This window comes from Argentina silus (assembly GCF_951799395.1).
Source record: "Argentina silus genome assembly, chromosome: 8".
NCBI classification, from domain to species: domain Eukaryota; kingdom Metazoa; phylum Chordata; class Actinopteri; order Argentiniformes; family Argentinidae; genus Argentina; species Argentina silus.
Genome location: NC_139662.1, coordinates 2916961 through 2931212, shown reverse-complemented (window position 1 = coordinate 2931212; position 14252 = coordinate 2916961). Strand labels below are relative to the sequence as shown.

Below are 14252 nucleotides of genomic sequence, written 5' to 3'. Positions count from 1 at the left end.
CAATAAATAAGTCAGACGCAGGGTATTATATTATTTAAAATGCATTTTATTTTCCTTTACAAGAAATAAAAGCAGAGACAAAGTAATAAGATGATGGGGAAAGGGAGGGAAAGCTGTATATAAAGAGATGCAACCTCTGGCGTCGTCAAAAAATATGTACAATTCAAAATTATATCCATACAAAACATGCCACATACAATAAAAATGATCATTATATTTATTCATATTCCCTAAAAGTATCTCTGCTGTACAGATGCAATATCTTTTAAAAAGTAGGTTAGGTTAAAAAAAAAACCTTCAACTTTAGCAATCTCTTTATTAAATTATAAGATATGCAGAGAATTTAAATTAAGATATTCAAACATGATAGAAGGTAAGAATTATTCAGGCTAAAATCCAGTGAGCGGCAAAATGTCTTGTCATGGTCTTCCCTTGAAATATAAACATACCAAGAAAAAAAATAATAATCACTGCTTCTGATACTTTATCAATATCTACCACTTTAGAGAAGTACTCCATTTACTATGAGAGTGCAATTCATTCTCAGGTAAATACGGGGTTAACTTTGAATAGTACATCATAACATACATAAGGCCAAGTAGCCATTTCACAAGGTATACCAACACATTCACTTCTATAGGGAAGATAAAATAACAAACCACGAATCATATAACAGTAATATCCTAGGGAGTTCAAGGTTATCCATTTACTGAGTATACTAATCCAATTGTGACCAATCAAGGGATAGGTTTTGGTAATTGACAAGCAGTAGCATAAATAAAAGTAAATGAACAAATACATGAACAATATTACATAAATACACAAATGCTATGCACCATTGTACTGCTTTAAGCAATAAGTGATTTTTATAATCATGACAACTTTCCACATGGATCCTTTCTCGCACATTTTCTTATTCACCTCGGCTTCTCATCCAAGTGTTTGGAGAAGACCAGACATTTTCACATACCTATTTTAACAAACTGTCTTTGAAAGCTTATAGCAAAAAACGCTAATAGAAAAACAGGTAAATGCAAAAACACTCTGGTTCATATACATATCAAGATATTACTTAGTTTGCCATTTTACATATATTTATATATTTACAGCTTAATCTTTCTCATAAAATGATATCCAGTGGTTCATTTTTTCATCAATTTTATTTCTCTAAAATTTTTGATTTTATTGATTAAAAAGGGGTTGGATAAAGAGTTTTGTTGCCCCCTATTGTATATACAGTTTGTACACTTTTGCATTTTCTTATATGAGGTCTTAGGTCAGGGGGGGGGCAACAAAGTAGTATGAGAACAAGGAGACTCAATAAGGCTCCCTTCTTTACAGATTGAAACTACTTTGTTATTAATAAAAAAGAAATCAAATGCCCTTTTTTATAAGTCTTCCCCTGCCTTTGCTTCAAGCCTCCAGAAGACAGTACTATCACTAGAAAACCACAATACAGGGAGTAAACACACCGGCTGTGGTCAGGCAGAGAAAGACTCACTACAGTAAGTTTACAACAGTCCACTACATGATACAGAAAGGAAGAAGCAAGATTCATGGTTGAATGTCATTTGAGAAAAGAAGAGGAGATCAATGCAGATGGGGACTAAAAGTGAAAAACATGTCAAATGGGATAGTAGTCTTGCATCACCTGCTAGCTTTCATAATGTGACGAATGCATGAAGCAGCAAGCGTACATTTCCTTCACTCATGGTTAGTTGGACTTGATAGTCTTGCCAAAGACTTAAGTATGCGCCTGTGATCCTGCTTCACTTTATATACTGAAGCTGTGAAAGCCATCATTCACACCAATCTCTGTCCTCAGCAACTGAAGAGTGAATTTGTTATGTGTTCGCACACACCTAAAAGCATGATATCTAAATGCATAAATATGCAGTGAATGCAAAAAAAAAAAAAAAAGCTACATAACCAAAACTGTTAAGTTTCAAGTTTCTGATTGATCTTAATGCGATATCTTATCCAAAACGGTCATATATTTCTTCTGTATACATATTAATTAATAATAATGTTGGCTCATTATTGTAAATCATCATCAGCATAGAATAGAGCAAACCTGCTGCTTAGTTTTCCCTGCTTGTCCGAGAAGGCATTAAGCCCATGAAAACAACAACCCCCCCCCGCCCCGCCCGCCCCCTGTTCCACAGTAGCAGTTACAGTTTTATACAAAGCAGTCACTTCCCACTTAATCAATGAGGTAGACTGGGTCCAACTAACCCACCTATAACTCCAGATAATAAAACATCTGGTGCCTCTGGAGCCACAGGTCAATAGCATCTCAACTTTATATTATCTTACATCTTATCCATCAATGATACATAGTTCTATACAGAGCCACTTCAGGATTGTCTAGCTAGCCAATATCCACGTTGTCAATCTTCGTTGATGACTTGATGGGAAGAGTGTCTTTTCTTGAGGGGGTGGGGGGGGGGTGGAGGGGATGTAGGAGAGGGATAGGTCCAACTTAAAAATGCATTAGTTCATTCTTAGTAGTTTAAAATGGCTTTCTTCAAAGCTCCAGGTGAGCCTTGCGCTAAAAGTATTGATATCACATAGAATCAGATCATTTGGTAGATGTAGAGAGGATTGTTTCCAGCCACAGAGTCAAGTTGTTGAAGGGGAGCAGTAGAGTAAAGAGTTGCTTTTGGCAGAGGAGAGTTTATCCACAAGTCCAAGAATAAGAGATTGTCCCACCATCAGGCTGTTATTGAAGGTGGTTACTTAAACTATTAATGCTTTTCAAACCTTTGGCTACAGGTGTGAATGCAAAAGTCAAGTCATTCATTGTTTTGGAGGTCTGTCTTCCTCCTCATTTTTCAGAACAGCTTATGAACTGGGTAAGTAGGTTTCAAAGGCTTTGGCGCAGGAGTGTTCTGGCACCAGGGAGAAGGAACTCTTCTCATTCCCTCATTCTCTCTCTCGTCTCCCCATTAGTTCATCCACTTTCGGCAATTCCAGGCTCCACAATGGCAAGGGATCTTGTGCTGATCGTCCTCAAAGTCAAACTGATAGTCATACGTCAGCTAAAAGAAGAGATGGAAAGGGTCAATAACAGCCTAGATTTGACAGCCTGACAGACACTTGAAGGGCAACACTGAAGCTTACTGTATACAGACATGTTGATCTGGGGTGGCTTACCTCTTCTCCCTTAGGAATCCTGCGACTGGAGATGATGATGATCTTGTCCTCTTTGTCAAATGTCACCACCTCAGCCACACAGTTGGGGGCACAGGAGTGGTTGACATAGCTGAAAAGGACAACGGTGTCAACAGGTAAGACTGGAACAAGCATGCAGACAAGACACGCACGCATGCACACACACATACTAATATCAAGAGAAGAGGCACAGTCTCACTCCCTAGCAAATACCACCAAGCTGGCACAGACAAATACAGTGGTGTATGATATACTTCATATAGTAACTGTGCCCAGGCAGACACAGACACAGACACAGACACACACACACACACAGTGAGGCACTCACCGAGCTGGCCCTCCCGTCAGAGTGGCATCTATCACATGCTCGTTATTGGTGCGGAACATGTAGATTCCACGGTTCTAGAGAGAAGCAGACAGTGTCATAAAACACTCCAATCTATTGATACCTTGATTATAAATGCAAAAGATTTGAGTACTCAGCAGTTACCTGCTCCTCGTAGATCTTCTCGCGGCGGTTGGCCACCTCGTTGCGGATGATGGTGCCGATGTATTCAATAACCATAGTGTGTTTCTCCAAGTCCTTGGCTGCATACAGGCCCAGTCCTTGGATGCGAGAGCGGGCCAGGTACACGTTGTTCTTCCACTCAGTCTTCAGTCGCCGGTACTGGGAGGACTTGGAATGGACAAACTGTTTGCTGTAGGGAGTGTTGATCTCCCCTGTGAAGGTGCTCTGGTAGGCCTTGGACATGCTCGTGCTGTTTAGGGTGTGAGGCCTGGGGGAGCGATGTGGGAGAGATCAGTCATCTGACAAAGTAGCCAGTCAATCCCTCCAGTGTTTTTTTGTGATGCGTGTCCAAAACTGCTTAATTTTGATGCGGCTTTTATGACATTTTGCGAGGCAATTTGCAATGGTTTTTAAATGTTTTGATAATGTTTATTTCACTTACAATTTAATATGTGCTCAGTTCTAAAAAGATTGACCACTTTCTCTTGTGTTCACATTCTCTTGAGTATGAAACAACTTGCCCCCACTTTGGTGCAAAACATTGGTAAATAGTGTTATTTTTGTAGACAAATAAGATTTTTGTCCATTGCTCTGCCTGTCAGTCATCCACCAACAGCTTCACATGTGAACACGCTGATGGGGCAAAAGAAGATTGTGGATGTGTGGTTTGATTGGACCGAATAACAGTGCAGTGATTGGTAAAAATTGCAAGCCCTTGCAAAATATGCAAGGAATGGTTGATTTTGCAATGAATCATGCCATCGCAGAATCGCTAAATCCTGGAGGGACTGCAAAGTAATCTGCTCTGATAAAGTAGCCCAATTCTTCTCATGACTCAGAGGGAGAGCTGTCATAATAGAATGTTAACATTCTTTAATCTCCCTCATGACATTCAATCACCTATGACAGAAGAGAGTATCTATGGCATCTATTTGGAGGTCAGTGTTGCAGTCTTACCTCTTGCAGTGTGTGAGGACCTTGGGTTCAGAGCGAGCACTGCCAGTGGGGTTGATCATAAGGGGAAGTTCCATTAGAGGGTGGCGGCCATAGCGGAACACATAGTTCTGGCAGTTCTCTACTCCAGGCAGCTAACAACATAAAACACGATAACAAGAATTATGAAATGGCTCTTTTTCTTGTAAGCAGCGAGTGGGAAAGCAAATAGCCAATCCAGAAGTGCTTTCTGAGAGAGCTCTTACCGACTCAGTGATGCGCAGCACAGCGTGGATAGTGAGCCCATACATCTCCTCTCCCTTCACATGCTCAGTGAACAGTTTCAACATGGCCGATTCCTCCCGGAGCTTAGCCACCTGCTGCACCACTCTGTCCCAGATGCCTGTGCAGACAGAGGGAGAGTGGAGAAAGAACAGAAGACATGGTTACACACGTCTCTTGGGGGTGCACAGAGAAAGAGATGGTTGGAGTCCAGGCTAGTAGGTACTGTGCTAGAATACACTTAGCTAGCAGCCACAGCAGGGTGGAGGACAGATTTAAGGGTGTACCTTCTGGGCTGGTGTCGCGGTAGTGGAGGTCCTCCTGACCGTGCTCCAGCACACGCACCTCGAAGAACGGTCTACCATCCGTTTCGCTGATGCGGCAGCGGTAGCGACAACGCCGGTTGGGCACACGCGTACTCCAGTAGATGCGTGTGGCCTCATAGCCCACGGGGAAGATGGCGGTGGGCGAGTGAAAGACAGCCATCTGTGAAGGCAGTAGCTGGCCCACGGCGTGGAAGATGAGGCCGCCCACACGGAACATGTGAATGCGATCGCCACGCTGCAGGATGCTGGCGATCTGCTTGACCTCGTCGCGCTCGATGTAGACACGGCGGAAGACGGCAAAAGCGCTGAGCTCCTCCTCGCTGGGGCCCTTGAGCTTATGCTGGGTGCACAGCATGGTCTTGTCCTTGAAGAACATGCAGCGCGCCCGGATGGCGCAAGCAAAGTGGTAGACATTGGGGCAGCGCAGGCGGTTGCAGCTGTTGGTGGCTCCAGTCTTCTGGCAGTAGGCGCAGCGGGTGCGCAAGCCCCGACGCAGGGCCACCTCCACATTGATGAGCGCCCCACCCTGTGTCTCATACACCTCAGTGGACCAGAGGGCACAGTTGAGGTGCACCCACAGGTCCACGTCAATGTTGAGCAGGCGGGCCGCCCCGTCAGTGGCACCATCGCCCTCCTCGTGGCAGAAGCAGCACTTGCGTTTGTCCCGAGGCAGCTTGTCTGGACGGAGGGTGATACGCAGGCGTTCCATGAGCTCCGAGACCTCGCGGCTGCTCTCCTTGCGCGAGCCGCCCTTGCGGATGGTGATGACGATCTGGAGGCGCTTCCAGCGCAGCCCCTTCCACTTCTTCACCTTGGGCCGTACCACCTCCATGTCAGGGGAGAGGGGCCTGCTGCGATGCTTTACGACCTTGGGGGACACTTCCATGGTGGGGGAGTCCTGGAGCTGAGGGAGGGGGGCTGGTTGGGGCTGATCCTGGGGCTCTGTAGCAGTCTCATCAGCTGCAGGGGCCAGTGTAGGATCAGAAGGGGGAAGGATGGCCTCTTGCTCTGGCTCAGTTTTGATTTGAATGTTGGCAGGGCTGGAAGGAGAGGAAGCTGGTTGTGTGGGAGGTTCAGGTTCACTTGGAGGAGCTGAGGGAGGAGGTGGTGGTGGAGGGGGAGGAGAGGGAGAAGGGGGTGGCGATGCCTCCACAGGAATAATAGGAAGGTGGCGCACGTCCAGGTCTGACACATTAGTTGTGTAACAGTGCTGAACCGGTTTGTCCTCTTGTTCGGGGAATTCCTGAGAGAAAATGAAAGTGTGTGCATGAGCTCTAGGTCTTCATGTGTAAGATCTGATTAGGGATAAAAAAATAAAATAAAAAAAAATTTATAGCTAAATTGAGGAATGTAATAGGACTAACCTGCTTGATGAGTGAGAGAATGTCGACCTGCTTCTTCAGAGTACAGCCTGGCAGAGATACATCAAACTGCCTCAGCCACTCTGCATCTTGGCTTGGAGAATTACTGTCCATAGAACCAGTCTTAACACACAGGGCACCTGATGGAGGATTTAATGATTTGCTTATTTGTTACATTAACAGCTTTATTACACCATTTCTTCACAAACATGGCAGAATTATAGTCAATCTGACCTATTAGGATTATGTTTCAAACTGTGTAACGTTATCTTAGATGAATGTCAATGATTGATCTACCTGGTTGGTCTGGGGCTTTCCCGGGCCCAGAAGCTCCGGCCCTGCCTGGGCTAGGAGGGAAGGTCACCTCATAGGAGCCAGGCATCCTCATGTGGAGTAGCTGGGCCATTGCCACCATCACATGGTTAAGATTCTGCAAATATCACAGAGTAGGAAGGAATATATCATGGTTTGGTCCAGGTTACAAGAGGGGTTACAGAGAAAATAATAAGGGGTTTAAATGGATATGGCGATTCCCTCAGTACCTTGGCTGCAGCAGAGGACAGGGTGAAGGTGACAGACACTTCGTTGCTCTTGGCTTTGTCCCAGGGGTTGGATGTAGACACTACCTTGCCATCTGCTGCCTCAAAGGGCTTGTTCTCTGGAAAAGCTGGACACGAAGGAAAAACAAGACAAGACATACACAATTAATTCATAAGCTACAATTTCAAATAGCCTCAAGTTTTAGTTTGGCCTGTATATACAGTGCTCTATATATTGGTCATACTTGGGATGGCAGTGCGAGGGATGAGTGGGATAATCGGGGAGATAGCTCTCTCTGTCTCCTCCTCTTTGGGGTCCCGCAGACGAGGAAAGCGTGGCGATTCATCACCTAGGTCACCCTCAGGGGAGGAGGCTGGGATAATACTGTCTGGAGCATCACTGTCATCATCACTCTCCATCCTGAAAGAAAGATTCTATCAGTCTACAGCCACACAGCACCAGAAAGTACATATAGTACATACTATGCAGTCACACAGGATTAGAATATTCTCATATCATACCTGATGTCCTCGTTCTGATTGTGAGGTGGGGTGGGGAGAGCTGCTAGAATATCCACACTCTTCACCTCATCAGCAACAGAATCTGCAGACATTAACAACATCATTAACAAACTGTTTACCTAACAAAGCCTGATCGCCGCTCCCGTGTAAAACCTGCTTTAGTGACGTCTTTGTTTGGAGGTAATAAACAGACAAGTCTTACCCATAACATCCTCTGTAGTCTCAGTCTCTTTCTGGCCCTCAGACAGCTCTTCCACAGCTGTCACCCCATTGAGCAGCTTATGCTGCACTGAGGGTGGTGGCGTGGGAGGCAGGGATGATGGGGGTGTTGGTGGGTTGCTGAGGTTACTCTGTAAGGATACATGGGGCAGTGGTTAAAAGTGGGCTTTCTATAGATATGATAAGATTATCAACTGTAAAATACAGCTGGAAATGCAGATTGCTACAGTCCATGTTGAATAAACGTGTGTTGGTCTGTACCTTAGTGAGCAGCTGAGAGTAGTAGTCTGGGATGTTGTCCAACACTGCATTTCCAAAAGAGCCCTTGAGCTGGGCCTTGCCATTGGCTGGGCTGCTGCCAAAGGGGGCAAACAAATCCAGGCTGGCAGTGATGGAGGGCTCCATCAGGGGAAGCAAAGACAGTCCCTGGAGAAAATTATAAAATCATAACAATGTTCACAAAAACAACTATGAGCAAACTAATTGAGGTGTTACAGTGAAATACGCACTCCAACCCAAAACACTGGGTTCATACAGCGACATAAACAAAGACAGAGGTTCATTTCTACCCTTTCATTCAAGTGACACATTACCATGCTTATCATACTCCTATTATATAATATCAATTAATTCCTTCCCTTAGTTTTAGGCTTACAAACTTTGGCAAAATAAGATGATGTTCATGGACAAGAGAAAGTGTGCCCCTCTCTGTCCAATGAGGTCACATCTGACTATTTAGGGGGCCCCCTTTGGCTCAAGAGCACCTCAGTGGCAAAATCTTTCATATTGTAACTTTAAGTAGTGAGTTTAAGAGTAGGTCTCTTCAATTATTTTGATTGGAGAGCAAGAATGGAGAATACATTAATCAACATTCACCCCCACAGAAGGTCAGGTCTTTGAAGTAATTTCCTCTTACCTGTTTCAGCTGTTTCATCAGGGCCTCTGTGCTCTTTCCAACCTCCTCCTTTTTAGTCTTCTTGCGTGAGTTTGGTGCTCGTTCCCCAGCTTTGGTGTTGCGCTTTGCCTTTGCAACAGGAGTCCTCTTTGTGATGGATTGCAAATCCTGCCATAAAGATAAAAGACATGAAGGAATTGCTCATTCTCCTCATTCAAGAGGACTCGTGCCTTTACAAATGTAACATTTTTGAGGACATAACTGACTTACCTCCATATTGCGTGGAGTCCCTTGCAGTTTCTGCTCCAGCATGGCCAGTTTGCTGTTGATATGGCCGTTGATCTCATTGTGGATGCCATCAGAGGGCCTCTGAGCTGCCAGCTGCAGGTTCTTGGTTCTCAGGAGTTTCTGTAGTAACTGTTGGCCAGTCTCAGTTCTTTGGATATGGGACCCAGGGTCTCCTGCCATGTTTCCAGTGTTACCAAAACCAGGGGTGTTGTTGGAACTGACCGGCTCACCAGTAGCTTCCCTCTTGATGGCCCCAGTGGGAGCCTCGCCCCCTCCTTCACTGTCACATTGGACCTCTCTGGGCTCCTGCTTGATGTTCTGCAAGGTCATCTTATACAAAGCACCTTCTCTTGAGCCTGGTGGTGGGCCCTGGCTCTCGCTGCCTTGTGGAGGTGGCTGCTGCTGTGCACTGTTACCTTGCTGAGGTGAGGGCCCATTGGGGGGAATATGGGCTTGTGTTGCTTCATTGCTTGAGGTCTGAGGCTCAGCTTTGAGGCCTGGATAATCCAGAGGACTCTTGGCTCCAGGGGACCTTAGAGGAGATGCCTTGACTTGACTGAAAGGACTCCCTTTACCAGCTCCACTGTCAGCTACTGACGGGGAGACAACATGGGTGGAGTGAGGTGTGCCAGGGGTAGCAGGGCTCATGCCAGCTTCTTGTTTGTAGACAGAGGGACCTGCGGGGGAGCCTGCGTGGGAAGGAGAGCCCTGGAAACGCCCAGATGCAGTTGCCATGTGGGGCTGTTGTTGGATGACTTGATTGGTGTTTGGTTGCCGCATCCCCATTGCCTGGGCCATGGCATGACGCTGTTGGTCTCCAGGCGAGTTGGACATGGGCTGACGGGGCGACATCGGCCTGATGAGGCGGGCCGGGGGCGGCCCGCGTACCTGCCCCATCGGGGAGCGAGCCATAGGGACCTGGCCCCTCATCATCTGCTGCTGCTGCATCATCTGCTGCTGCTGAACACTGAGGGCATACTGAGGGGAGGCTCCTGGTTGGCTTGGGTGTTGTTGCCCAGGTCCCATCATACCTGGCTGCTGCATCTGAGGAGTCCCACCTGGGGGTTGTCCCATCATCCCAGGCTGTTGTGGGGGGCCCACTGCCCCTGGTCTCCCCAGGGCTCCATAATGCATCTGCTGCTGTGCTTCCATCGCCGGCATCCGCTGGCCCATCTGTTGAACTTGCCCGGGTGGACCTTGAGGCCTTATCTGGCCCTGTCCTACGGACATCCTCAGCATCTGTCCCTGTTGGAGCTGCCTCTGGGCAATCATGGCCTGGATGTGCTGTATCTGCTGGTTAGGGGGAAGGTGGCGGAGCTGGGGGTTCTGGGCGATGATCGCCTGAATGTTCAAAGGGGTGCGTATCTGCCCAGGTGGAACTCCAGGCCTCTGAGGAATCATCCCCTGCTGAGCCCTCATCATGCCCATCTGTCCCATCATGGCTTGCTTCTGCTGCTGGGCCATGAGGGCCTGTTGCTGCGGACTTGGGTGGCCCACCATACCAGGCTGAGCAGGGTGGTTCTGCCCCATCACATTCTGTAGTTGTCCCATCCCATCGTGCTGCTGTCCAGTGAGATCTTGCGATTGCTGCATAGCATTCTGACCCACTTGCTGCTGCTGCTGCTGTTGTTGTTGTTGTTGTTGTTGTTGTTGTTGGGCCATGTAACACATTTGCTGTCCTTCCTGCTTCACTGTGACTAAACCAGGCTTGTCAGCATTGAGGGAGGTCTGCCTCTGCAGAGAGAGTTGAAGTTGCTGCTGCGGCTGTTGTATTTGAGGATGCATGCCAGCCTGCTGGTTTCCTAAATACCCTGGTTGCTGTTGAAGTCCAGATTGAGCATTTAGAGGCGGCTGTTGCAGGGATGCCTGTTGCTGCTGCTGAGTCATGTGCATCTGGGTCTGCTGCTGCTGTTGTTGCTGCTGCTGCTGTTGTTGCTGCTGCTGCTGTCCCACTGACACCTGTTGATCTCCAGTAGGCCCTGGTTGGGCCATCTGAATGGGAGTTGAAGGTCCACCCTGCTGTGGTGGGGTTCTCGGACTGAGGATACCTCCCTCTTTGGAGTTTTGGGAGTCCTGGGTGAAACCCTGCTGCATGCCCTCAGTTGCCCCCTGTGGTTGAGGCGTAACTCTAGTGCTTCCTGCTGAAGGAGAGGATCCCATTTGAGGAGTGGCAGGCTGGGGGAGTCCTCCCTGCTCTTGAGGCTGATTGGGTTGGTTGATAAAGCCCTGTGTTGGTTGTCTGTGTTGTGCCACTTGTTGCTGTTGTTGCTGTAGCTGTGCGAGGTTCTTAGCAGCATTCTGTTGCTGCTGAGAGAGGAGCATGCGCTGGGCAAGAATGCTCTGCTGCTGAGGTGTGAGAGGGGCCTGCGGCCCTCTGAGCCCATGGTGCTGGAGTCCCACTACTCCCTGTTGGCCCATCATCACCTGAGGCCTCTGCTGCTGCTGCTGTGGTGGCCCAATTGGCTGATTACCCATCATCCCTGGCTGGGCTGCCATCATGCCTTGAGGCTGGTTCATGGGCTGCCCACCCATGAGGGTCTGTGGTGGCTGGGCCACAGGCTGGCCTCCAACCATGCCCTGGGCCACCTGCATCAGGCCCTGCTGATTGGGCTGGTTTCCCATCATCCCCTGTTGAAGATTTGGTTGTTGTTGTTGGGCCATCATGGGGTTGCCCATCACACCTGGCTGTGGCTGGGCCATCATTCCTGGCTGCTGGCCCTGATGTGGCATTGGCTGCTGACCCATCATCACCTGTTGTTGTTGTTGTTGTTGTTGTAGTTTCTGGACCATCTGCATCCTGTGCTGAAGTTGTCTCTCTTGCAGAAGTCGTGGGTCTGCTCCTTGGACTCCAGGACCTTGTGGGAAAAACCCTGCAGGAGGGCCAGGGGTACCAGGTGGTCGGGCTCCGAGAGCGCCAGGGTGCTGGGGTTGGGCTCCTGCCATGAAGGGCTGCCCTTGGGGCATCCTGACAGGCATTCCTCCTTGAGGCATAATCCCAGGTGGCTGGCCCATCATGGAAGCCCCCTGCTGGCCTATCATCATCTGCCCAGGCATCTTGGAGAGCATGTGGGGCCCCGGGGTAGAAGGCCCTGGGGCAAGAAGGCCAGACCCCTGCTGGTGCTGCTGCTGCTTGCTTCTGTACTCAGCAATTAGATTGGTGTGCTCCTTCTGCTGCTTACGCACCTGAAACATCAATAGAAATACAGGTTACCAGGGGGGTATTCCAGAAAGCAGGATTCATGAGTAAGCGTGCTAACTTCAGTCAGACCTCGAATCAACTCTGCACTTTTGTTCTAAAAAGAGCGCTCAACTAAAAGCCGGATCAGAAACTATGGTAACAAATCCTTCAGAGCTAACCGACTCTCTCGCAGGTTAAGTCAACTCTATCCTGAATTTGAGGCTAAGTTCACATGATCGTTCAATCAAATTAGATTCAATTACTCCTGCGAAATGAAGACATTATGATAGCGTGAAGAATAAAACGTGCATGTGGATACAATGATAAACACAATTGTTGAGATGAACATGTTTGATGCAGTAATACTTTTTCTTAAAATGTTACCATACTTTCCCCAATTACTCGACCACAATTGTACATAGGCGAATTAATCAAATATCACATTTTAATGTGTTAACATATCTTATCAAATCTAAAGCGCTACTAAATCAAACATTAAAAAACACTAAGCCACCGAAAACAGATGATGAGAAAATTCCATCAATTAATGGAACCTAATGTATCATTACATCTGTATTTTATGGCATTTAGCAGATGCCTTTATCCAAAGCGACTTACAAATACATTTGTTTAAGTGAATGAATCATCTATCCATCCATGGAATACCCACAAGGTGCCATGTTTGTCACAATCAGTAATTAATTAATCAAGATCTCTTTTGGATATATCAATATATGATATATACCCATTGATTCTTGAAGAATATTACTTACAGATAACTCATGAGCTTAATAACTGAGTAACTGTTACTCATTGAGTTATATCATAACCCAAAATATTAGGCGGTTTTACTCCAATGTTTACAAACAGGAATGTAAACACATACAAAATATGTAATACTCCCACGCTGATGTCACAGACGGTCAGTCCTTGAATCCAGAGTTTATCTATGAATTTGAGAGTGGTAACATTTCTCCAACCCCTTAAAACTGGAGAGCATGAAGGTCGATAACAAGGCATGGCTTTGCTTCGTGTCTACCAACCTGGTCCAGCTGCTTCTGGATCTTGCTCTGCTCCTCAGTAACCAGTTTGAGTTTCTCTGCGTCTGCCTCAGCAAATTCCCGGCCTGCCTTCTTAGCAGTGCGCTGCTTGGCACACAGAGCCTTGCGAGACTTGCGGTGAGCTCCAATCTGCTCCTCCAAGAACTTGAGCTGCATTTGGAGTAGCTGCTGGGTGTGAAGAAGCCACTCCTCATACTGGTGTTGCTCTGCGTCGTCTGGGAGGGAGCAGTGGAAAGAAAAAAAAAACATGGAATAACCTGGGGTGGGCAATTGTATCCTGGTTGTTCATCAACTGAGATACTGATACATCAAATAATTATTAAGAGAAGAAATGGGTAGACATACTTATGATCCCTTGCACAAACTGGGGAGGGTTCGGTCTTGATTGTGTTGGGTCACTGCTTTCCCCCTCCTTAAAAAAAAAAGTAAATATTTCAAGCCTGATTGTGTTTGGAGATCCCAATATATAATACAATATATATGGCATTTAGCAGATGCTTTCATCTGTTTTACAGTGTCAATATTCAGGAAAATATGTTTTTAAGCATTTTAGAGACTACAACTGGTTGGATACTGGGGGATGTTCGAGGAATCTACCTTAGACGGCCCAGATGCAAGTTGACTTTGTGGATCTCCTGTTCCTGGGGCTGAAGCAAGCCTCTGGGCCAAGAGAGAAACTTGTTGCCTGGGAGAAAAGCACAGAAAACCACTGATACCAAAATCTACACAATAAGAGAGGTCAGACAATAGGGCAGGTTTGTTTTACAGACATGTATAAAAAAGTACCTGTTGATTCCAGGGGGAACCACCATTGGGTCTTGCGCCAACACTCTCTTGATGCCCTTCAGTGCCACCATCTTTGCCTTGGCAATGGGATCCATAATGTCATCGGTCACAAACTTGTCAAGATCTGTGACAAAGCAAAATAACAGGTCAAACTATTTGATGGAAAACAACATGATTCAA

General features: G+C 46.9%; 1 protein-coding gene across 1 annotated transcript in view; it reads right to left on the bottom strand.

The window, feature by feature from the left end:
• Window positions 1-36: 36 nt before the first annotated feature.
• Window positions 37-14252, bottom strand: part of kmt2d (lysine (K)-specific methyltransferase 2D) — a 29994-nt gene continuing 15778 nt past the window's right edge. Inside the window, exons 35-54 of the mRNA XM_083675476.1 lie at window positions 14073-14196; window positions 13884-13971; window positions 13632-13698; window positions 13269-13501; window positions 9030-12230; window positions 8781-8927; window positions 8126-8290; window positions 7848-7995; window positions 7646-7727; window positions 7369-7544; window positions 7127-7251; window positions 6882-7014; window positions 6588-6724; window positions 5185-6466; window positions 4882-5018; window positions 4640-4770; window positions 3665-3950; window positions 3503-3576; window positions 3157-3265; window positions 37-3041 (exon numbers count right to left, since the gene is read on the bottom strand). Coding sequence (XP_083531602.1) covers window positions 2949-3041; window positions 3157-3265; window positions 3503-3576; window positions 3665-3950; window positions 4640-4770; window positions 4882-5018; window positions 5185-6466; window positions 6588-6724; window positions 6882-7014; window positions 7127-7251; window positions 7369-7544; window positions 7646-7727; window positions 7848-7995; window positions 8126-8290; window positions 8781-8927; window positions 9030-12230; window positions 13269-13501; window positions 13632-13698; window positions 13884-13971; window positions 14073-14196 — 6938 coding nt within the window. The 3' untranslated portion in view covers window positions 37-2948. The remainder of the gene's footprint in view (window positions 3042-3156; window positions 3266-3502; window positions 3577-3664; window positions 3951-4639; window positions 4771-4881; window positions 5019-5184; window positions 6467-6587; window positions 6725-6881; window positions 7015-7126; window positions 7252-7368; window positions 7545-7645; window positions 7728-7847; window positions 7996-8125; window positions 8291-8780; window positions 8928-9029; window positions 12231-13268; window positions 13502-13631; window positions 13699-13883; window positions 13972-14072; window positions 14197-14252) is intronic.